Genomic DNA, 23,343 nt, shown 5'->3' on the forward strand with positions numbered 1-23,343 from the left:
ATTTCTTCAACCTATGGGTGATAAACTCTACATCAACACAAATGAGTCATTTCCTGACACCCACATTATTTCGAATGCATGTTGTTCCTATGGGGTGCCAATCTGTACTCAACATACAAGCACAAGACGTGTGAATTCATATTTGCTCCTTACAAAATGTGTCTTACAACATCTTTCCATGAATTGTAACATCAAGTAAGCGAGATATTCTCCACCTATGCTATTCAGTGAGGTTGGTGTGAGGTGCATTATGTAAGGAGTAAACCGAGCTCAAGAGACCATTGCCCATGTGCAATTGAGACATGTTAGGAGATCACCAACCTCACAACACGTCACAGCCACACATCAAGAACAACACGTACTTGTGTTTTGATTCATGTGAGATGTGCCGTAAGATCGGTGTGAGGTATGTTTTGTGAGGAGTAAATCCTAACTTTGCTTTGCGGTAAATCCGGAAACATGTCCGAATGAATCAAAAACATAAGTACGGAGATGATCTAAATGCACGGCCGTAAGTGTGATGAGGAAGGTGTGAGGACTGAATCCGGTCTCGCGATAGATCGCTCCTCACATCAACCTCACATAACTTCAGCCTCAAATCGGAACATCTCGCGTGTAATAGCTGCACGGCGGCTCGGCTGAAACGAGTAAAGAGCTTGCAACTGCTACGACGATATATCCTCTTTCACTCTCTTCACTTCCACATTGATTATTGGAATTCAATTCGTGAATCCGAGGTTAGTACTTAGTAAGTTAGTAGCTATGCTTCGAAGTTCAAATTCATCTCTACAAGTTTTCCCATTCTTTTTATCATCAGACTTTTACTTTTAATCTAAATCCAGTTATAATGATTGTTGAGACCTCACAAGGAGACTCAGTTGTTGCAGAGAGTCTAACCTTACCTCATTGTTTCTCCTGTCCGTAGCATTCAAAAACCCTAATCTAGCAGTTGATTTCGTTTTTCTTGGTGGGATTTAATCTTCTGAGTCTGTACTTCATACTTGTATTTCGTCAGTTCTAAACCTGATATTGATAAGGGCATTTTGAATCCTGAAAATCAGAAAGCGGGGAAGAGCATTGGGCGTGAGATTGCAGGAAATTCGGTTTACTTTCCACGATTTGTTCTCTTTCCTCATCTTTTATTGCACTCGATGAACCATAGGTGCCCATTATTTATTTTTTTCTTCATCTAATATAGTTTCTTTTTGTGTGTGTGGAGTTTCATGGTCAATTGTGCCAATATTTGATTTCCCTTTTCTTTTCTTTTTTGTTTATCTAAAAGAAATTGACTGTAAATTCATAGGAAATATGGCGGAGCTAAGCCTGGGTGTGCTGATAGATATAGTGGATGAAGAATGGATGAGAGATACCCTGCCTGAAGATGGTATCATCTTTTCTTTGTGACTTTTCCATTGTTATTCCACTTGCTGCTTTTCAAAATTTTAATCTTCCCTTTCTTTTTCTTTTCTATCACCTTTTTATTGTTCTTTTACGACCTTTTAATGGAGTGAAGCCCTTTTACCTTGCAGATGTTTTACTACCTCCCGTAATGGTGGCTCGAACTGATGATACTGAAGACCCAAGTATGTTCCTGAACTTCAATATAACCATGTCTAAGTGATAACTTTATCTATTGGATGACATGATGACAGTGTTTTACTAACAGAAGGTTTTTACAGTATAAAACTTGACCACATGAATAAAGTGACATTCTGATATGAATAAATTATGGTCCTTTACTAGGAAAAAATAATCGTTTCCCTATTTTTTATTCGCCTTGGTTTTCAAGTCTTAGACCATTGTATCAGCCCCTAAAAATAGAATCATTTATGTTCTATGCCTGGTTACATACTTACATCATGGTCTTTGAGTTGGGTTGGATCGAATGTTTGATAGATGTTGATGAGAATTTTATTGTGCTCAGATTAAGAGAAGTTCATCTCCAGGTGACATAGCCCTGGATGGAGTGGAAAGGTGGAAAGGAATTTGTGTAACAAATTCCGTGTCTAATATTAGGCTTAATTGTGTTCAGCAGAATTTTCATAAAAACAGACTTGAAATCCATGCAACATTCTACCACACTTCTTTAGGGTTTAGAAAGGCTTTAACATGGATAAATGGTAAAAAGTTATATTGTTTTGAATGATACAAGATCTTGTACTATCAAACTTAACCTGCATATAATACTATATTGCGACACTGAAACTTTGGGAGAGATTAATTGAGCAGGGGTTACATCATGAAACAAGTGTATGAAAAAAGCAAATTGGTTTCATATCGAAGAAATCAACTATGGAATCTATATTTTCATTTAGATGATTGATAGAAATGTTTAGAGAGAAGAAGAGAGATCTTCCATGGTGTTAATTAGTGGTTTAAAATGTCCCTAAATTTCCTAATATTTCTAGGATATATTTCCTTTTTCATGGGTAGCTATACGAAATTTTACTAAATCAACATATTCCACAATGAACACTACCAACACTGTGTGGAGAACAAGAGAAAGTTTCCACGAAATATTTCCATTTCCACGTGTAGTTTAAATTTTGATTTAATTCATCTATCATGTAGTTTTGAATCTTAAGGTTTACAGGAGAACTTTAGAACATATTCTTTTGCTTATAACCTTAGTTTCTTAGTTCTATTTTATGATTTGCTACAAGATAATAATTTACAAAGGTGTGCCTATGCTTCTTTTATCATTTCATAAAATATCATTCTATCTTTTTGCATATTTTACAATGTTTCCACCATGTCTATAATTTACAATATTTCCATACGATATTTCTGACATTTCCGACATGTTTCCTATATTTGGGTGATTGACATTTCCATTGATACCAATATTTTAAACCTTTTCAGAGAAGGCAAATGATAGAGTTCCTAGAGAGATAATAAGGTGGGTTTTGGAAAAGAAAGGAGTTCCAAATAGGTATATGAAATCAAGGATATGTGATAACAACCAATGTTAAAACACATGTATAAGAGACATCAAAGTCTCTAGTTACAATAGGGCCTTTTTTCTAAAGGTGAGGATATATATTTCTATAAAATAAGCAAGAGTGTTACGAGATAAGCTCCCTGTACACAAAATTTTGTACCCTGAGGAACATCCATGTATGATCATTACAAGAAAAGATTACTATGATAAAAAAACTGGTGAAGGAGATACCTTCAAATTCTTGGAGAATTTGACTTCCAAGAGTAAATTGTGCCAAATATTCTATTCACAACCTCATCCTCTGAAGTTTCTCTCCTTCCAAACTCTCCAAGTAATCATAGCAGGTATGGTTTCTCATACGATTCTTTCCTTCCTATTTAGACCAGTATGATCTAGCCTCAAGGAAGATCTAGTAGTTTTGTAGGGAAACGCCCCTTTACACCCAAAGCATCTAAAAAATCTGGACCATAGAGCATTTGGCAGTTTGCAGTGTAAAACTAAGTGGACATCAGTTTCCTCTCTTTGCTAACATAACACACATACCACTGAATCTAAAGTATTTCCTCTTCTAACCAGACCATCCCTTGTCAAAACTTACCTAAAGCTGATGATCAAACCAAGCAGGCCACCTTTGAGGGAATATGGGGAAGCCATAACTTGGCACCATAGTTTTCAAGGCATCTAGGCGATTCTGGGCGACATGGGGCGCCTAGTTGCCTAGGTGATAAAAATTTTATAATACTACTATAATAAGTATTTAATAGAACAAATTCATATTAATTAGCAACTAAAGAAGGTTATTAACTTTATATGATAAAGATTCAAGATGGAAAGTAAAATAGAAAAAAAAAACAAGGATGAAGTTTCTGTTTTATTTAATTAGAATAGTATAGTTTTCAAGGCGCCAAGGTGAGGCTAGGCGACAAGGGGGCGCCTTGTCGCCTAGTCGCCTAGGCGATGGATTTTTTTTATGTAGAAAACATAGATCCTAGGGTAGTTCCCTAGGTACCATAACCATATTTCCTTAAGAATTTTTCATAATTTTCATAAGAAAAGTATAGAGTTCATGTTAAAGTATAAAAAATCAACATATTCATGAGAAGAAAAAGAAGGAAAAGAAAATTCAAAAAGTATAGGGGCTGAACCCTTATTTTTGTTAGACAAGATTTTAAGTTCTTCCTTACTTATTGGTTCAGGTTTTAAAGTCTTTGGGGGTTCAATACAGCATTTAGCAATGTTTATATTGATTAAACCCTAGCAAAGAAGAAAATAATAAAAAGAAATTAGTACAAAATGAATATTTTAGTTTAGTAGTGCCTATTTTATAATTATAATGTCAAAAGCTAAAGAATAAAAAAGTATTTTATAATACATAGTGCAAAACTGTTTGGCGATTAGGCGAGGCGAGCCTCAAAGGGCGCCTTGTCGCCTAGGCATCGCCTTGACAACTATGGAGAATAGAAAAAAAGAACCTTATTATTCTATTCCTTCTTTCCTCTTTCTTTCTTTCTTTTTTTTTTTTTTTCTTTCTTTCTTTCTTTCCTCAAAACCCTTTGATCTTTTAAATTTCAATGGTAAACACATTAAAACAAAGTATAATTGATATATATTGCATATAATAAAATGTATTAACACATACATTAATAAGATACAACAATCTAAATGATATTATAAAAGGCACCCACCTTGTCATTTTTGTCGCTTAGGTGGGTTCCTAGTCGCCTAGAAGGGCACCTAGTTGCTAAAAGTCAAGGCGTTTGGGCGGGGTGCCTAGCCGCCTAGGCGACACCTTGACAACTATGCTTGGCACAGGGAAAGAGACAAGATGGCTGACCTTATCGAAACTTGTAGAAAAATTTAATTGAGAAGTCCTCATAAGGATCAAATTTCCAGATCTTCTTGTCTTCTTGGCTTACATTAGGCTCTACTTGTTGAATCACGAAATACGACTCCAGTATTTCTTCATCCTCCCAGTCATTTATTTTTCTTCTAAAAATATGCTTCCATAGCACTTGATCATTTGACACTTGAAAGCTGTATCCGATTTGAAGATTAATTTGCAGAAAAGCTAGCTTATCCCAATTCGTGATGTCCCACAAATAGCTGAACTGGCATGCACATTGGGTTGCAGAGTTGGCTCTCTCCCCACCAAATATCTTGGCCTGCCCCTAGGAGCGCAATACAAATCCTCTGTTGGACCCAGCATCAGGGTACACTTAGGATTGGAGACCAAGATATATCTTGATATGACCTCTCCTGTTACCTTGGTTCAATAATCCTTGACAATGGAGAAATTGGGGGGGATGTTGCCCATAGAATTAGAACAGGATAGACTAAATAGAGGGGTGCATCTAGAGTATTATGTGAAAAGGAGAATACCATTTGAGCTAAAAAGACAATTTTGTAAAATAGTTACAAGGCCATCAATATTGTATGGAGTATAGTGTTGGGCAATCAAGAAATAACATGTTCAAAAAATGAGTGTGGCATAAATGCAAATATTGTGACGGATGAGTGGGGAAACTAGAAAGGAAATGGTTATAAATGAACTTATTTGAATAAACCCATGAGTAATTCCATTAGATGATAAAATGAGGGAAGATGGATTAAGATGGTTTAGGCATGTAATATGTATAGGGAAGACCATCTATAGCATCAGTAAAAGTGATCTGTTACAAGTTAAAGGGGTTGGAAGAACTAGGGGCAGGCCAAAAAGGACATCGGTTGAAGTAGTGATAAATGATTTAAGGGCCCACAGTTTAATAATGGATATGGTGCTGAAGAGGACAGAATGGTGGAAAAGGATTCATGTTGCTGACCCCATATAGTTGAGACAAGGCTTATATGATGATGATGACCACCCTTTTTTAATCAATAACAACGATTTCGTTAAGAAACAGATAAAGATACAAGGGGGAGATAACCTTTCTTATCTCCACCAACAAGAAACAAAACAAGCTAAAACATTATAGTTGTGCCCAAAACAATGTATCCCTGTTTACCCCTTGTTTTGCTAACCCATCAGCAACGGAGTTAGCACACCTCTTGACCCAATTTACTTCAATTTCATTGTTTCTAGTTAACCACTTGAATCTCTTCTTTTCATTGCTGTACCTCCACATCTCTTTTTTATCTTCTTTTCAAATCTCTCCACCACCAGGTTTGAAAAGCTCTCTTTCCCAGGTGTATCACCTAAAGGAAGACTTGAATATTTCAGAGGCTAACTAGAAACTGCACAACTCCAGATATCCGCACACTCTGCCACTTCCCTCTCCCCCATATTTACACCAACTATGCAACCTTTCTCAAAATTTACCTTTAAGTTTGACATCTTCTCAAAATTTACCATCCTTAAACATGCAATTGTGTGCTCTATACTAATATTATTACAACTTTCAACAAGGCATCCAACATTGACTTCACTGATATTGTCATTTCTATGGTTTGGCACATGTATATCCACTTTTTACTTTTGATTGTCCATCTCTGATGAGTCCCCTGCTTTATTGATATTTATCAATAGTTATAATTATTCAGTTCTTCTTACTATAGGATATATAGCCTATGTTTGTTTTAGCATTTTGAATGATACTTTACTTGGTGAATGGATCAAGTGGAGAGAAGTCAAATACATCACATGATAGTAAAAAGGAAATGAATACACACAAACACACCACACCACAGACACATAGACACACATGTAGATAGATAGATAGATAGATAGATAGATAGATAGATAGATTCAAAGTAATTTGCTAAATGTCATCTTTTTATGCTACGTATTTTTAAACACGAATATTCAGTTTTCATTCTTTTCTTTTATTCTCTTTCTTTTTTCCTGCTGGATTTCCTAGTTCTTGGGTGCTTTGGTTAAAAGATTATTGACTTATATTAGAGTCGGCTGTACAAGGGTAGTACAGTCCTTTTATGCTTAGTTATATATGTATCACTCTGCTGATGTGGCCCTCACTTAAGTGAGGGCACAATGGTAATCCTTGTATATCTTAGAAGAGTATAAATAAAAGAAGGGCCGACTAGAGGTTTTGAGATTTTTCTCTCTAGTTCGGCTATGACTTTTCTCCTTCTTTTTCTTCTCTTTCTCCTCCTCTCTCTCTTTTCCTTCTCTTTCTTCTGATCTGAACATATACGAACATCTAATCTGAGTTTTAGAGAGTTTTCCAGAAAGGAAGAAAAGGACTGGTCGTTTTCTCCTTTTGGGGGTTTCCATGCCTCCAATGAGTGCAGTCGTTGTGGTTTTGTGTGGCTGGTAGAAAACCCTCTACTTGCAATTCGAAGAGGGCTAGTTTTGTGATGGTGACAATGCAGAGTTGGTACCCTCTACTTGACATGTACATGATCTTCGAACTAAGTTGTGGTATGTAGCAAGTTTCTTTTGAATGTTGCAGAACTGAAAATATTTTTCGTGAGGTGTGTTGTGAGGGTTTCTAGTGCTGACAATAAACGGAAACAGCAGTGCTGTTGCTAAAAGTGGTGAACAATTGTGAATATTATTGCTGAAACAATGGTGAATAGTTGTGAGTGTTGCTGCTGAAACCTGGTACTAGGAACCCTAGTGGTACAACCTCCCATTGTTTTTTTTTTGTGCAGTCACGGGAGACACCAGTGAATACAAATCAAGTGTGATGTTGCCTTCTAATCATTTGAATGTGTAGATGACCTCTATAAAACTGAATGGTGAGAATTATGTCCCTTGGGCTAAGTCTGTTGAAGTTTTCCTGAAAGCCAAAAAGAAAGTGAAACATGTGAGGGAAGATAAACCCTCAATTGATTCTCCAGGATATGATGAATGGGAGTAGGAGGATGCTCAAATTATGACTTGGCTATGGAACAGCATGGAGTCCAAAATTAGTGTGAACTTTATGTTTTTAGATACAACCAAGGAAGTCTGGGATCATGCAAGGAAACTATATTTTGGACAAGATAACACTACTAGGGCTTACCAACTATACCAAGAGTACTTCAATCTGCAACAAGGGAATCAAAGTCTTGAGGACTATTATGCCAATATGAGAAATTTACGAAATGAGTTGAATGTTTATCATCCTCTTACACCTGATCTCAAAATTCAGCAACAACAAAGAGATCAGTTGGATGTGACCAGATTTTTAGTAGGGATGAAATATGAGTATGAACCCGTAAGGGCACATATATTAGGTGGATCTGCTCTTCCCTCTCTTGAGGAAGTGTTTGCTCGTCTTTGGAGGACTTCAGTTGGACCCATAGAGACTTCCACTATGTCAGATAGGTCTGCATTTGCAGTTACGAGAGGGGGAGGTCGTGGTGGTAGAGGAGGTTAGGATGGTCGTGGTAGTGGTGGTGGACCCATGTATGGTGGTGGTGGTGGTGGAATGTATAATCGTGGTGGTGGTCATGTTGGAGGACGAGACTCAGGGGGAGCCCGTGGTAGGGGACGTGGTGATAATCAGAGAAGGTGTATTCATTGTGGTATGGAGGGACATACTATCAACTTTTGCTACGATCTCCATGGCTCACCTTCAACTTGGGCGAATAATGTAGCTGTAAATGGTGGTAGATCAAGACAAGGATCTCAAGTCACTAACCGGATCCCCACTACATCTACAGATACTTCCAGAAAGGAGATGGTGAGTGTTTCACGGGATGAGTATGAGCGGTTCATTCAGGGTACATCCCAACAGAACACAGTTACCCTTGCACACACATGTACGACTTGTTTGGCATCCACATTTTCCCGTTGGATTATAGATTCTAGAGCTTCCAATCATATGACTAGAACTCCAGGTGTGTTTTCATCCATTTCTCTGTCCTCCACTTCCCAATCTGTTAATCTTGCCAATGTCTCTACATCAGCCATATGTGGTGTTGGTAATGTTGACACTGACTCGTTATCCCTCTCTTCTGTTTTATATGTTCCCAAGTTTCCCTTTAACCTGATATCTGTTAGTAAATTGACTTAGTCTCTTAATTGCTCAATAACTTTTTACCCTTCCTCTTGTGTGTTTCAGTATCTCAAGACGGGGATGAAGATTGGTGGAGGGCATGAAGCTGGTGGATTGTATTATCTTGATGGAGGTGGTTCGGCAACAACTCTTCAGTCATCTCTCTCCCCTCATCAGTGGCACTGCAGACTTGGTTATCCGTCTCTTAGAGCTCTTCAGTTACTTGTTCCGTCGTTGCGTCGTCTTTCTAATTTAAATTGTGAGTCGTGTCAATTTGGGAAGCATCATCGTGTCTCCTTTAGTCTTAGAGTTGATAGTCGTACATCGAGTCATTTTTCTTTAGTCCATTCGAACATCTGGAGTTCAAGCAGAGTAGTGTCTTATAATGGTTACAAGTACTTTGTAATTTTTGTTGATGATTATTCAAGGATGACATGGCTTTACCTTATGAAAGAAAAGAGTGAATTGTTTTTTATCTTCCAGAAATTTTATGTTGAAATTCGCAATCAATTTGGTGTAAATATTAAAATTCTTCATTCTGATAATGGCCGAGAGTATTTTTCCACACTTTCAAGAATATTTGGAACATGGCATTATCCATCAAACCTCATGTACCTACACCCCTCAACAAAATGGGGTCCCTCTTACATCAGATGAATGTCCCCAAATCCTTTTGGAGTGATGTTGTACTCACATCTTGTAACCGCATGCCCATGTCTATCCTTGAAGGTCAGTTCCCTTTCCCTGTTATGTTTCCCACGTTGTCTCATTTTCCCCTTACTCCCAGAGTTTTTGGATGCGTGTGTTTCGTTCATAATCTTGGGTCTAGAATGGACAAGTTAGATACTAGATCCACTAAGTGTGTCTTTCTTGGCTATTCTAGGACTCAAAAAGGGTATAAGTGTTATAACCCTCGTTCTCGGCGTTCTTTTGTTTGTTCTGATGTTACATTTTTTGAGTCTGTTCCTTTCTTCTCCAGGTCAGATACTTTTTCTCCTCTGTTGCCATCACCCCCTCTTCTAGTTCCTGTTGAGGATCCCGTTCCTCTTGTTCCGATCGTGACCCAGCCTCCAGTGTAGCTACCTGAGAGAGGACCACCTATTCGGCAAGTGTATACACATCGTCAAGCATCGGCTCCTCCCCTAGCTTCGTCACCGTCAACAGATCCGGTAGTTGATCCCACCCAACCCCAACTCCAAGTTCTAACCTTGGTCTTCCTATTGCTTTGTGGAAAGGTAAACGCAATTGCACTCTCCATCCCATTTCCAATTTTGTTTCTATATCTCACATTTCAGCTTCCCATCAACAGTTTGTTTCTATGTTATCCTCTGTCTCCATTCCCAAGGATGTCTAGGAAGCCCTTAGTTCTCTAGGGTGGCGCCAAGCAATGGAAGAAGAACTCTTGGCCCTAACTCGTACTCATATGTGGGACCTTACTACTCTTCCTCCTAGTAAGCATGTGGTCGGTTGTAAGTGGGTGTACACGGTTAAATACTTGATGGAAGTGTTGAACGGTTGAAAGCTCGATTAGTTGCCAAAGGTTATTCACAGTAGTATGGTATTGATTACACAGACACCTTCTCTCCGATTGCCAAAATTGGGTCAGTTAGTGTTCTAATTTCTCTTGCTGCTATGTTTGATTGGCCCTTGTTTCAACTTGACATCAATAATGCCTTTGTACATGGTGATATTCTTGAGGAGGTGTACTGGAGCAACCACCAGGGTTTGTTGCTCAGGGGGGGTGAGAAGGTTTGTAGACTTAAGAAGGGTATTTATGGACTTAAACAATCTGCCTATGCATGGCTTGGGAGATTTAGTGAAGTGGTGAAGAAGTTTGGAATGAAACAGTGTTAGGTTGACCATTCTGTATTCAGCTATGAATCAAATGCTGGGAAAGAAACAGTGTCAGGTTGATCATTCTGTATTCAGCTATGAATCAAATGCTGGGAAGATTCTTTTGGTGGTATATGTAGATGACATTGTTATCACAGGCAGTGACAGACCAGGAATTGATAGGTTGAAGACTTACTTGCATGATCACTTCCAAACAAAGGATCTTGGCAAATTAAGATACTTCTTAGGGATAGAGGTTGCAAGGTCCAAGAATGGTATTAATCTGTACTAGAGGAAATATGTTCTTGATTTGCTAGAGGAAACAGGGTTGTTGGGTGCCAGACCAGCTGGAACACCTATAGAACTGAATGCTAGATTGGATAGTGATACAGGTGAGGAGTTTGAGGATCTGGGAAGGTACAAAGGAAATATGTTCTTGATTTGCTAGAGGAAACGGGGTTGTTGGGTGCCAGACCAGCTGAAACACCTATAGAACTAAATGCTAGATTGGGTAGTGATACAGGTGAGGAGTTTGAGGATCCGGGAAGGTACAGAAAGCTGATGGGTAAGCTTAATTACCTAACCATCACTCGACTTGATATCTCGTTTGCGGTTAGTGTAGTGAGTCAATTTATGCAGAATCTGAGATCCCACACTGGGAGGCAGTCCTAAGGATTGTGAGGTATTTGGAGGGTGCTCCAGGTTGTGGTTTGTTGTATAAGAGTGGAGGAAGTCTTGAGATAGAGGGATACACGGATGCTGATTGGGCCGGGTCCATATCTGACAAAAGGTCCACTACAGGGTATTGCACTTTTCTTGGTGGGAACTTAGTGACATGGAAGAGTAAGAAGCAGACAGTGGTAGCAAGAAGCAGTGCAGAGGCTGAATATAGGGCTATGGCTCACACAACATGCGAACTGGTGTGGTTGAAGCGTCTACTAGAGGAGATGGGATACTCGATTGACACTCCTATGAAGCTATACTGTGATAACCAAGCTGCAGTTCATATCTCCTCTAATCCAGTGTTTCACGAAAGGACGAAGCACATAGAAGTGGATTGCCACTTTGTACGTGAGAAGGTGCTTAGTGGAGTGATAAGTACAACATATGTGAGCACAGGAAATCAATGGGCAGATCTGTTTACCAAAGGGTTGAATCGGGGTAGAGTGGATTACATATGTAACAAGCTGGGACTATATGACATATACTCACCAGCTTGAGGGGGAGTGTTAGAGTCGGCTGTACATGGGTAGTACAGTCCTTTTATATTTAGTTATATATGTATTGCTCTGCTGATGTGGCTCTCACTTAAGTGAGGGCACAATGGTAATCCTTGTATATCTTAGAAGAGTATAAATAAAAGAAAGGCCAACTAGAGGTTTTGAGATTTTTATCTCTAGTTCGGCTATGACTTTTCTCATTTTTCTTCTCTTTCTCCTCCTCTCTCTTTTCCTTCTCTTTCTTCTGATCTGAACATATACGAACATCTAATCTGAGTTTTATCAACTTATAGCTATGCCATCTACCAAAAACCATTTGCCTTTTGTGGTGTTGACAATGACTAATGGATAAGCCTTTTTGAAGAAAAAAGATTAAATGGAAACTTTGAATGGTGGATTCAAGCAAAAGCCAACTTGCAATTTTTATTTGAGGACTAACAAATGATTGCATTACCATATCAAAACTGTGTGCAGATAAGACTGTATACCTGTTTAGTATGGTCAAAAGCAGTGTTTTAAAACAGTTTGGAGGTTGAGCAGATTTTTTCTCTAGGGCAATGGGTCAGCAGTCAATTGTCTTGGTCAACAGGTCAATCCATGATGTCATTATTATAAAAATTTCAGAAAAAAACCAAAAAACTGGTAACCTGTTGAATGGGTCAGGCAGGTGAGGCTCAACTGTCTGTGTCAATGGGTCATTGACCAAGTCAACAATTTTTGTAAATAGTGTGGGTTAGATGATGACCCAAACTGGGATTCTGTCCAGGTCACTGGTTTGATTGACCAGGCCAATGGCGGGTTGGAAACAGTGGTAAAAAATTGAGACTGATGGTACAAAAAAGACAGATGAGGAGATAAGCAATAAACGAATTAGTATACAACATCTCCTGATCTCTTTCAAAATGTGTGGATTTAATCCTCATAAATTCCTTTAAGCATGGTATTCATTCATAGATGTGCCTCACAACTTTTCCAATGATCTGTTCCACCAATCAACTTTTAGCCTTCTTGTTCCTTTCCTTCTATAGACAACAGCAATTATCACATAAGACCAAGTTCAAGAAGACTTTTCCTCTTCAAGGCCATGCTCAAATCAGAGATGTTTGTCCTGAGGAATAACCTATACCTGGCCATACAGTTTCAAGAAATGCTGCCATGTTTCTGGGAAGAAATCACAATGAAGAGGAGGATGTGATACCTTATTTGAATTATTTCAAAGAGAGCACAAATTCCTGGTAAATATTCTCCGCAGATTGAAGACAGTGCATTGTGCACTATGTTAAGAAATGATGTCCACATGAAGAAAGTGATCTTGGATGGACATTTGGACCAAATAAGTTTCCCAAAAGGCTTCTAGGGGTTTCACACACCCATACAAACTTGGGATTTGAGCTTGGGAATTGTGTGTTCACTTCTATGTGCATTATGTGGCAATGACCTCTAATGTCTTGAGCTAAAACTTTGCTTTCTCATCCTAGTAGGATTAACATTGGGACTTTTTATGTCATTTTTGTAGGCTTCTAACTTCTATAGCATTCTAGTTTTTTACATGGACTAGAGGTTCTCAATTGTGTGTTTGAGGTGCATCACAGCACCCCAACTTTGGGATAAGATATGGAAAGGTAGAATTAGGATGTTTGGCCAGCCATGCTCTCCCATGGAACTCCTCATTCACCACATCTTACTTTAGTTTTGTCCAGAAAGTTTAGCAAAACTTCATAGTAAATTGACCAGGGCCTGAGTCTTATCCCCCTCCATTTCCAATATGTCCTCATAGATCTCCTCAGTGAATTCCCTCTCAAGATCCTCTACCTGATCATCTTTCATTCTGTCAAACTACAAGCCATCCGGCTTTGGTCTGTGCTGCCATCTCTCCTTGTATAGGTCTTCATAATAGCCCAATATAGCCTCTTGAATTATGTTTTCATTCTGGAGCAGTTGGCCATTTGCTTCCAACTTCACTATGGTATTTTCTCTTCTAACATTGGCTATTTTGTGGAAATAAGCTGTATTCTAGTCTTGATCTCTTCCTCCATTTGGTCTCATCCTGATAGGCTAATCTGTCGTATCTCTACTTTGTGGCCTCCCTCTCTCTTCTTTCATCCATGGTTAAGTTTCCTCCCTCTTCCTTTCTATCCAACCGTCTGATTGTATTCGTACACTCTCAGTTTCAACACCTTTGTAGGGCTCCCTATTCCACTCTTTAATCTTCTCCTTCAGCCCCTTTCCTATCCAAGACATAGCTAGCAGACTCTTCAAGAGTCCATGGAACATAACCAACTCCAATAATTTGAAGAAAGCCTTCCTCTTCTAACCACATATGCTTGAACATGAAAGGGTGTGGTTTTGATGTCTGCCTCTTACAGCTCAACTCAGATAACAAAATTTCTACTAAAGAAACAACAACAATAATACAATCTATAATCCCTAAACCTAAAATGGAATGAATGGCAACCAGAATCATATACCAACCCCCTGCATGGGCTTGTTTGGACTTGCCTTAAAGGGACCTTGGAAGAGATCACTGTAAAGGCTTCAACCTTTTAGGATTAGGAATGCAAGACATCTGACATCTGTTGCATGGACAATTGCAACATATTTCCTTCTTTTGCTTCTTGGTTTTGTAGCTGGATGACTTGGTGTAAAAGGACTAAGGCCCCATTTGGTTCGTGGGAATATGGGTCTGGAATCGAAATCGGAATGGGCTATTCCGATTCCAACTGTTTGCTTGGGCGGAATTGGAATCCCATTCCCATTCCTGCTGAAATGGCATTCCCCCATTTGAGGGAATGGCCATTCCTTGCCCCTCCCTTGGGAATGAGATCCCATTCCTACTGATTCTAATTCCCATTCCCATTCCTGTTTAAACCAAACAGACTATGGCACTGGATCATTCCGATTCCGATTCCGAATGCGAACCAAACGAATCCTAAGATGATTTCCTATTACCTCGTGTATCTGGAATATTTGGAAAGCCTGAAACGGCTTTATCTTTGAAGGTTCTAACCCTTCTCCTAATGTTGTGATTGGTGTTAATAACAAAGCTACATGTTGGGAGTTACACATGCTTGAATTGTTCAGTGCTTGGATCATTTTGTTTGATCCACAATTATTTGCTTTCAATCTCACTCTGAATATGTTTTGTATGTTGGTTTGAGCCCACAAGCTTTTCAAAACATTTAATTTCTTTTAATATTCAGGTTTTCATATTTTTATATATTTATGTTTTCTATTTAATTTATGCTTTTTTTTTTAAATTCTCCCTCCTTTGTTTGGGCATGTGCCTCTGCACATGACTTATTCCGCTGATGCTAAAAGGCCTTCGCACTTTTCTTGTGCCTCTTGCTTTTAAAACACTATGTTAAAGGCAAGGAGTTGAACCATGGTCAATATATATTTGATGTTACATAGGTAATGACACTCGTAGTCCTATCGTGTTATTATTGTATAACTGACCTTTCTTTGTCTGGCATAGCTGATCTCTAATCCTTAGTTCTTCTTTTTGGGTCTTAGAGGCTTTATACACGTGTTTCTGTTGAGGTCTCCATCATGCCTGAAATCTTTTTCATCAAAGCAATATAGTGTGCTGCTTATTATGACAAATTGATTAGAAAATTTTCCCTGCTTTGTGAAGTGACTATTAGGATGGGGAATAAGAATATAATTAGACAGACCCAAATAAGTCTTTGATATTATGTATCCAATGATTGTGAATATGTGAATAAGAAGATGCCATGTACAAATCTTTCTTATCTTATTTTTGTATTTTTTTTGTTTATGTAGTAATTAATTACATATTGTGGCTTGCTACTATTTTTGCTTTATTGATCAGATCAAGAGACTCAACCAGCTAATGGAGATACTTGGCGTGATCTTGCCTTGGGAAATCAATGAGTGTTTGGTGTATGTAAAGGTGATTTGAAAAAATAGGTAACTGAAATTGACTGTTGCGCTCAGGTTTAATCATCACTGATTCCCACAATCAGTATAGAGTAAAGCTACGTTATATTTTTCACATTGCGATAAATGAGGCGCTCTTAATCAGCAGTAGGTGATAGACAGTTTTGAATGTACGTTGCATGAGCTTTTCGTTTGCGCTTTATTTCATTTTAGTTTAGCAAGAGGATTAGCAATTAGAATGAAAGACAGTTGTTTATTTAAAGACTGGACTGTAACATTATAAATCGTTACAATTATCCAGTCAGGAAGTTATGATGTAGAGGCTGTTTGATAATGGTATGTTGGGCCATTAGAGTCTTGTTTGGCTTCTGACTCAAGAAACTTGTTCAGTCTGCACTTGCAGAGAATGGTCTGAAATGGTAGAGAGAGATTGCCAAGACGTGATCAATGCGTTGTGGTTAAGACTTGAAGCAGACTGTTGGATAGACTCTTGGGAGGTGAAGGGTTACAACTAACAATGCACGATCTGATTTTTGCAGCCACATACAGAAAATCTATTACGATCCATTTGTCCCATGTTGGTAGTATGGGATGCTAGTGTGAAGTATCCCACATCGGTAGAATTGGATGCTGCTGTGGGGTATATATGTGCTTGGGTTCCCTCCCTCTAACAGCTAGCTTTTAGGGGTGAGTTCTCCTAAGTCATGTATCAAATGGTATTAGAGCCTACATTATGCCTCCCAGTTGCAATCGTGTGGCGCAGGTGGTGACATCGGTATTGCAGTGTTCGGTCGGGACTAGGTGGACTTATTCCAAGCCAGCCTAAAAAACTAGCTATTAGAGGGAGGGAACCCATGCACATATATACCCCACAACAGCCATCCCATTCTACCGATGTGGGATACCTCACATTAGCATCCCATACTACCAGCATGGGACAAATGGATCGTAACAAAATCCAGATGAAATGGTTTGATCATGGTTCAAATTATCGATACATGCAATATGCAAAAATTGGGATTCGTCTGAAGTCTGATTCAAGGATCTCGTAGTTTTAGAAAGCTTCAGGTTTCAAGATTTTAACCAGACCAGGGCATCAGCTTTTAGAAATGGCCTTTTGTTCTAAATCCTAAAAGCGGATTTAATCAGTCAGATGTGTGTTTTCTTGGAGAGATTGTTTCATCCAAGGTTAAGCGCAAAAAGTATCCAAAAGGCTATTTTAAGAGAAATTCCATGGTATAGTGGAAAAATTAAGATGTGCATGGATATGGTAGAAAAACTCAATGATTATGATATGATATGATATCCGAAAAACAACTGACCAATAAACTGCAATCATAAATGTGGTAACTAATAAAGTGTTATTGATCAAAATTCATGGGTGGATTTTGATTGGTCAAAACTCTTTTCATACCATATCTTTTTCACATCATATATTTTCCCTCTAGACATGACAGCTAGTATAGATTATGAGACAAGGTTATAAGGACTGCTGTGATAGACCAACTTCAATTAAAAGAATATTCTTTTTTTCCTTTAAATTGTTTTCTATCAAAGAATTAACACATCTAATCCCAATTAAATGAATACAAAACAATTATTTTCAAAAGAGTTTCATTTTTGTAAAAAATTATACCTGCATGAATTTTGATGAAAACCCACATGATTGGTTACCACTTTTATGATGTCAGTTGATTTGAATGGGAAACACAATTGAAATCCCTTGGAATTAGAGTTGGAGTTGTCTATTCCCAAGGCTTTTCTTTTTTCTCAGGTGGAAATTCGAGTTGGATTCCAATCATTGCTGTTTGATTCATTTGGAAACTGAAATAGGAATTAACTGAGATTTTCCTAACAAAGAACTATTATCTCAAGGGACTAGAAAACAACAACCCAATTGCTCGACTAATCTAAAAGTCAGGGAGCACATTGGAAATGATATGGTTTAGTATTTGCATTTCACAAACACTCGTAACTATTCTTTGAGTCTAACCCTAGTAATTGAGACAAATTTCTCCACATGTAGTATAAGTCGTGTAAGTGTTATTAGGATAATCTACCATTCCTTGCATAGTTGCTTTTGATTACTTTACTACACTTATTTTCTTATTTCTAGTTACGGCTATGTTCTTATCTTAGTTCGTTTGTTGTTCTAGTTGGCTTTTAACTCTGCGTTTTTTCTTCTAGTTTAGTTTCTTTTCAACTATAGTTAACATTGAGCTTTCATCTTGGCCTCAGTCTTTCTTGTCAATCCCTTCTGAACTAGAGGAAGGCCTTTACTTTCTCTTGAATCTTAATCTTGACCGTCTTTTAATAGCTCATTTTCAACGAGGTCATTTATGTTAAGATTTCATTATGAAGATGACTTCGTTAGGATTCGTGACAATGGCCCTTGGATACTTAATAGACAATGGATCATTCTCAAACCATGGGTACTAGGAAGACCCCAATATGAATGGCACTTAAATCAAATTGAACTTTGGGTACAACTTCATGATCTCCCATATAAAATCCTTTTGGAAAGTGTAAAACACCCCCTCTTTGAGAGAATTGGTCCCACCCGTGAAATAGCAGTAATGTGGGTTGCCATGTCAAAATATTATACCATGTCAAAACACTCCCACTTTTTGGTGGATGAAGATTTTATACCATGGTTTTGAAAACTGGACTGGACTGGATAGTTTGACCGCTTGACCTAGGAATTGGTCATGGTTTTGGGTTTGATTTTGGACCCAGAAACTGCCTGGCCGGGGTTTGGACTGGACAATTGGATCTTTTGTCCTCGGAATTAGTGGCCAAAGAGGTTCCATTTTCCATGTCGGTTTTTAAATGTTTTATACCATCCCGAGGGGTTGTATCTTGAGTGAAGGAATCTCACAACTTGTAGTACCTTAGGTGCTGGTTTGGGAGCCTTTCATGCAACGTCTTTTGGCTTTTTAAAGTGGGTCTCATCCGAGCATCCTATAAGCAATGTTTAGTGGAAAAAATATGGGTTAGCTATGGGCCCATTTGGGAGGGCTGAAGCTTTGATTGAGTTGCTTTGGATAAACTATTAAAAGAAGCTTTAGTGGAAAACCCTATGTTTTGGTAGGAACACAACTATTTTGGGCTTTATAAGGTTTTCACAAAACATAGCTTATGGGCTGTTCAAGTGGGCCCACATCATAAAGCTACAAGCTGCTACCTGGAGGCCCTCAAAATAGGCATTGCATTTTAGGCCCCCCCCCCCCCCGAAAAAAAAAAAAGAAAAGAAGAAAGTACTTAATTTAATTTATAGGGCACAACTATATCATCATCATCATCCAGCTTTATCCCAACTATATGGGATTAGCTACGTAAAATATATGTTCATGAAAAAGACCACATTTATTTAATAGAAAATAAGAAGAAATTTTTGATATCTAGGAGTAGGAGACATGTTTAATCTAAACCAGATTTAATTTCAAAAAATCTTAGATAGCAAAAAGTAGCTAATATATGTAATGAATGGCCACCGGATGTGCTAACACAGTCACTGTTTTGCTTTGTCTTTACGGTTTAAGCCTTCAAGAAGAGAATAAAAAAGAGGGTTTGACTATGATATAGAAAAGATATGATATCTGAAAAACAACTGATCAATAAATTAGAATCATAAACGTGATAGCAAATCGGGTGTTATTTATCAAAATTCATGGGTGGGTTTGATTGGTCAAAATTCTTTTGATACCATGTCTTTGAATTTGACTACGAAGCCAAAAAGACATGATACCAAAATAAAACTTATAACCAACCAACCAGTATCATATAGTAACCAATCAGATGGGGTTTCATTAGAATTCTAGAGGGGTTTTGATTATTAAAAGTTTCTGGAATCATGTCTTTCGAGTCTCATAGATTTTCCCTTAACTATTTTTGATTAGTAAATGTATGGTGTATAGCCATCCATCTTTTAATTTTAATATAAATGTTTTATACAAAAGTCCTATTTTGAACATAGAGGCAAAGTCTTTGGGCTAAATCTTCTTCCAAGAATAAGAGGTGGAGAGAGGAATGTGGAGACTCCCTTTGAGCTCAAAACTAAGTTACCATGCATAAGATTGCTGGAACATTAATTTGGACCTATTTGGTACGACCATGAATTGGAATCATAGTAGTTTGTAGCCTTCCTTTGATAAAATTTGGCATTTTCTAAAGTTTTCTTTTTTTCTTTGCAAAAATTAGGCGGTGACTCCCTACTCCCATTTAAACTTGAAATTAACCTTGGGCATATTTAAGAGGTGTTTAGTAAGTGTTTTAGAAGAAGAGAGTTCGATAATCTCCTCTCTCCCCTCACTAATTTTTATTAATTTTCTTTAATTAGGCTAATTACAAGTCTGCCCTTAAGTGAGCGGCCAGCTAAGCAAGAACTTATAAAAGAGGTTAATAGTAAATAGTCTCAAATAACATTGAACGCATATTTGAAAATTTAACAGTCATGGTTTTACGCAATCGATTTGGATGGCGAATGAAAGAATGGATAGAGGAATAGAGAGAGAGAAGTTTCCCTGACTCTACCTCAAATCAAATCAGATTTGTTTTGAATTCACTTTCACAGATCTTTTTGTTGAATAATGAAATCATCCAGTGAAGAAATGAAGAGCGTTAAAGGGACATGACATAACCGAGGGTTTCCATGGAGAACTAAAACAGAGTTTTTTGTCGCAACTTAAAAATTTATAAAACAAAAAGAAAGAAAATTTCAAGGGATTATATCTGTAATTTCTAAAACAGATTAATTTTAAAAAATATATATTAAATAAGAGCAAAAATACTGTTTATCTTTTTCTTCCTCTAAACCACCGAATGAATCTCTCTCAAGATTAATAAATGTGATTTCTTCTGTTAAATGTGATTTCTTCCAACTCAAGATCTGAGTTGCCTCTCTCTATACTCGTTTCAGAATAAATCAAGATCTAAGTCATTATTTCTGGAAACCACATATTGGGGGGATACCCCAAGAGGCGGAAAAAAGATGAAAACCAGAGAATAAATCAACCAAAGGCGGACACAAGAGAATATATTTTCTCTTCTTCTTGGGGTATACCCCCAATCTCTGTACAAGTTCCGGAATAAATTTTCTATGGTGGTCTAATCTCTGATTTCCAAATAAATCTTCTCACATTTATACCCCCATTCTCTAAGGCCTGCCTTAAGCATAAGCACCCCAACAACTTGTGTAGCAAGATCCCTACTAGAAATTGGTTTTTTATGCGAAGCTTGTTTATAGAGAATATGCACCTCTGACCTCCCTCATATGAAAAGCTTGTGAAGACTTTACATTTCTCCTCACTCCTATTGGTTTTGTCTGCAACAATTAGTATTACATTAAAACCTATATCTATAGAAATTTTGTCCCTATTTAGAATGTATAGACTTCGATATTAACAACTTCCCCCACTCCAAGGGGGGCTGAGGGTAAAGCAAGAATCAAACCTGCATTTATAAACACAAACCAATATCAAATGGCTCCAGATTGACTAAGTTGCATCTATCAAGGTTTAACTTGGTAAAACCTTCTTCATGGGACCTCCAATATACTGTATGCTTATCCCTCCAAGTAGAGCATTTTGCAAATAATGCCCAATTCCTCCCTATATCATTAATGAAAAACTGTGAAAACAAACCTAAGGCATTGACCTAGTTTCTCTTAAAAATACGATCACAAGCGGTAGTTAAATCTCTCTCCTTGTTAGTGAGTGCAACATCCAATTAAGCCTTGGTGGTAGCCAAATCTCTCTCTTTGTTAGTGAGTGCAAGATTTTCACGAAGAAACATCCAATTAAGCCTTGCAATTACCCAAATCTATCTCCTCATTAGTTTGTGCAAGACTTTTATGAAGAAACCACCAATTAAGCCTTGCATATAGAAAGCAATTGAATGAAAGTTACCAAACCCAAAAGGATTTAATATTAGCCACTTCTCAAAAAGGGCTAATATCATGGTGAATTTCAACCTTAATCCTTTTATCACACCATCTGCAATTCTCCTCCAATCCCTTTGTGGTTTTTCAATAACCACTATTTACTTCTTCTCCCAATCAACATTGCAACATTTTTTTGATAGATAACATTGGAAACATTGATGGTTAATTGGTTATCCTATCATCACTTTTAATGTATCCTAATGTCAATAGTGCTCCCATCAAAATATTCTTTTCACCATCTTAAATCTATGCACCACCATCATGCTAGACTATCTAAACTATGAGAACTAAACAATCCCCCCTCCTAATCAACTTATTCACTATTTCTCCCAATAGTTTTATCGAAATGCTTGAAAAGTTGTGAATGATTTTAGAGAAATAAGTGAAAGTATTTTGCATTCTTGAACACTCAAAAAATAAAATATATCATTAGCCCTAGCTGTGAGAAAAATAGAGATATCAACATTCTTGAAGAACTCAAAAAATAAATTATATAATTATCCCTAGCTGTGAGAAAAACAGAGATATCAACATTATTGAAGAACTCAAAAAATAAATCAGCCCTAATTGTGAGAAAAATAGAGATATCAGCATTCTTGAAGAACTCAAAAAATTTATATGATTATCCCTAGCTGTGAAAGAGAGATATTATTGAAACAGATGTCTAGATAGAAGGAGAGAAGAAAAACATAGTTACCTTCCCGAAGTGTTTTGTCTAAAAGAGCTATTTCTTGGTACTCGATTGTACCTTTATGCAACACTTTGTAAGAATTATTATCACCATTATTATAAACATTTGAAGAGTGCTAGTTGATTTATATGTAGCAAACTTAACCAAACTAATGTGTAAAGCTGTAAAGCTACCATTATCGGTAATTCTGATGATAAAGCGCTTGGAGTCAAACTTTAGAAGAGAAGACTTACATCTTGTGAATCTCTCTCTCTCTCTCTCTCTCTTTTCTTTTTCCTAAATATTTGCCATCTTGTTTTAGTCTTATAAGTATCACTGTATAACTTTCAAGATAGAAAGGAGAAGGAAAGGAGACAATTTAATTTAAAGAAAACCAAGTTGGCATAAAACCTAATTAAGAAAAGGGAATAGAATGATCTCATTGATTGTATATATATATTTTTATGTAGTATATATGTACAATAATGGAGATGAAAAAAAAATAAAGGAACAAACAACCTTTTGAGCCTTTAATGGAGACAATTCTTAGACCTGTTCACGATTATTTTAACCATTATTACTGAATACATTGGAATGAAAAACCCTAACAGTTGAAAGCAAGGCAAATAAACCCAGAAAAGTAGCGAAGTGAGGCAGGAAAAGAAACTGATAAAAGAGAACAAATAAATATTTTATCACGCAGAGGTGAGAGAAACTCCCGAGTAGAGAACCCAAGTGTGTAGACATTCACTTGAATGAGCGATTAAGAACTAAAAGACGTAGAGAGAAGCAGAGGTTCACTCTCACGAACTAAGAACGATGCAAGGAGATTCAAGTAATTACGGAGAATGAGAGAAACCTGGAGACTCGAGAGAACGAGAGATGCAAGAGAGATTTTA

General features: G+C 37.4%; 1 protein-coding gene across 5 annotated transcripts; it reads left to right on the forward strand.

Moving 5' to 3' along the window:
- Positions 1 to 517: 517 nt before the first annotated feature.
- On the forward strand, positions 518 to 16,214 carry BNS (bonsai). Of its 5 annotated transcripts, none has more exons than XM_088953324.1 (5): positions 518 to 737; positions 1,062 to 1,162; positions 1,304 to 1,384; positions 1,530 to 1,583; positions 15,766 to 16,214. In XM_088953324.1, the coding sequence occupies exons 3-5, from the start codon at positions 1,309 to 1,311 to the stop codon at positions 15,825 to 15,827; spliced, it is 192 nt and encodes a 63-aa protein (XP_088809450.1). In that variant the 5' UTR covers positions 518 to 737; positions 1,062 to 1,162; positions 1,304 to 1,308; the 3' UTR covers positions 15,828 to 16,214. The 5 variants fall into 5 exon arrangements, with proteins under 5 accessions (XP_088809450.1, XP_088809454.1, XP_088809452.1 ...); XM_088953328.1 differs by lacking the exon at positions 15,766 to 16,214 and adding an exon at positions 15,447 to 15,690 and having other exon boundaries at positions 597 to 737; XM_088953326.1 differs by lacking the exon at positions 15,766 to 16,214 and adding an exon at positions 8,947 to 9,360 and having other exon boundaries at positions 597 to 737.
- Positions 16,215 to 23,343: the final 7,129 nt, after the last annotated feature.

This window comes from Nelumbo lutea, chromosome 7 (genome assembly GCF_056320005.1).
Source record: "Nelumbo lutea isolate HS-2025 chromosome 7, American lotus-T2T, whole genome shotgun sequence".
NCBI classification, from domain to species: Eukaryota; Viridiplantae; Streptophyta; class Magnoliopsida; order Proteales; family Nelumbonaceae; genus Nelumbo; species Nelumbo lutea.

What these genes read in the sequence shown, in the direction of transcription:
- BNS (XM_088953324.1), top strand. Translation starts at nt 1,309, where the DNA reads ATGGCGGAGCTAAGCCTGGGTGTGCTGATAGATATAGTGGATGAAGAA. An exon ending in AGATACCCTGCCTGAAGATG is followed by an intron (nt 1,385 to 1,529) that starts GTATCATCTTTT and finishes TTTACCTTGCAG; the next exon opens with ATGTTTTACTACCTCCCGTA. An exon ending in TGATGATACTGAAGACCCAA is followed by an intron (nt 1,584 to 15,765) that starts GTATGTTCCTGA and finishes TTTATTGATCAG; the next exon opens with ATCAAGAGACTCAACCAGCT.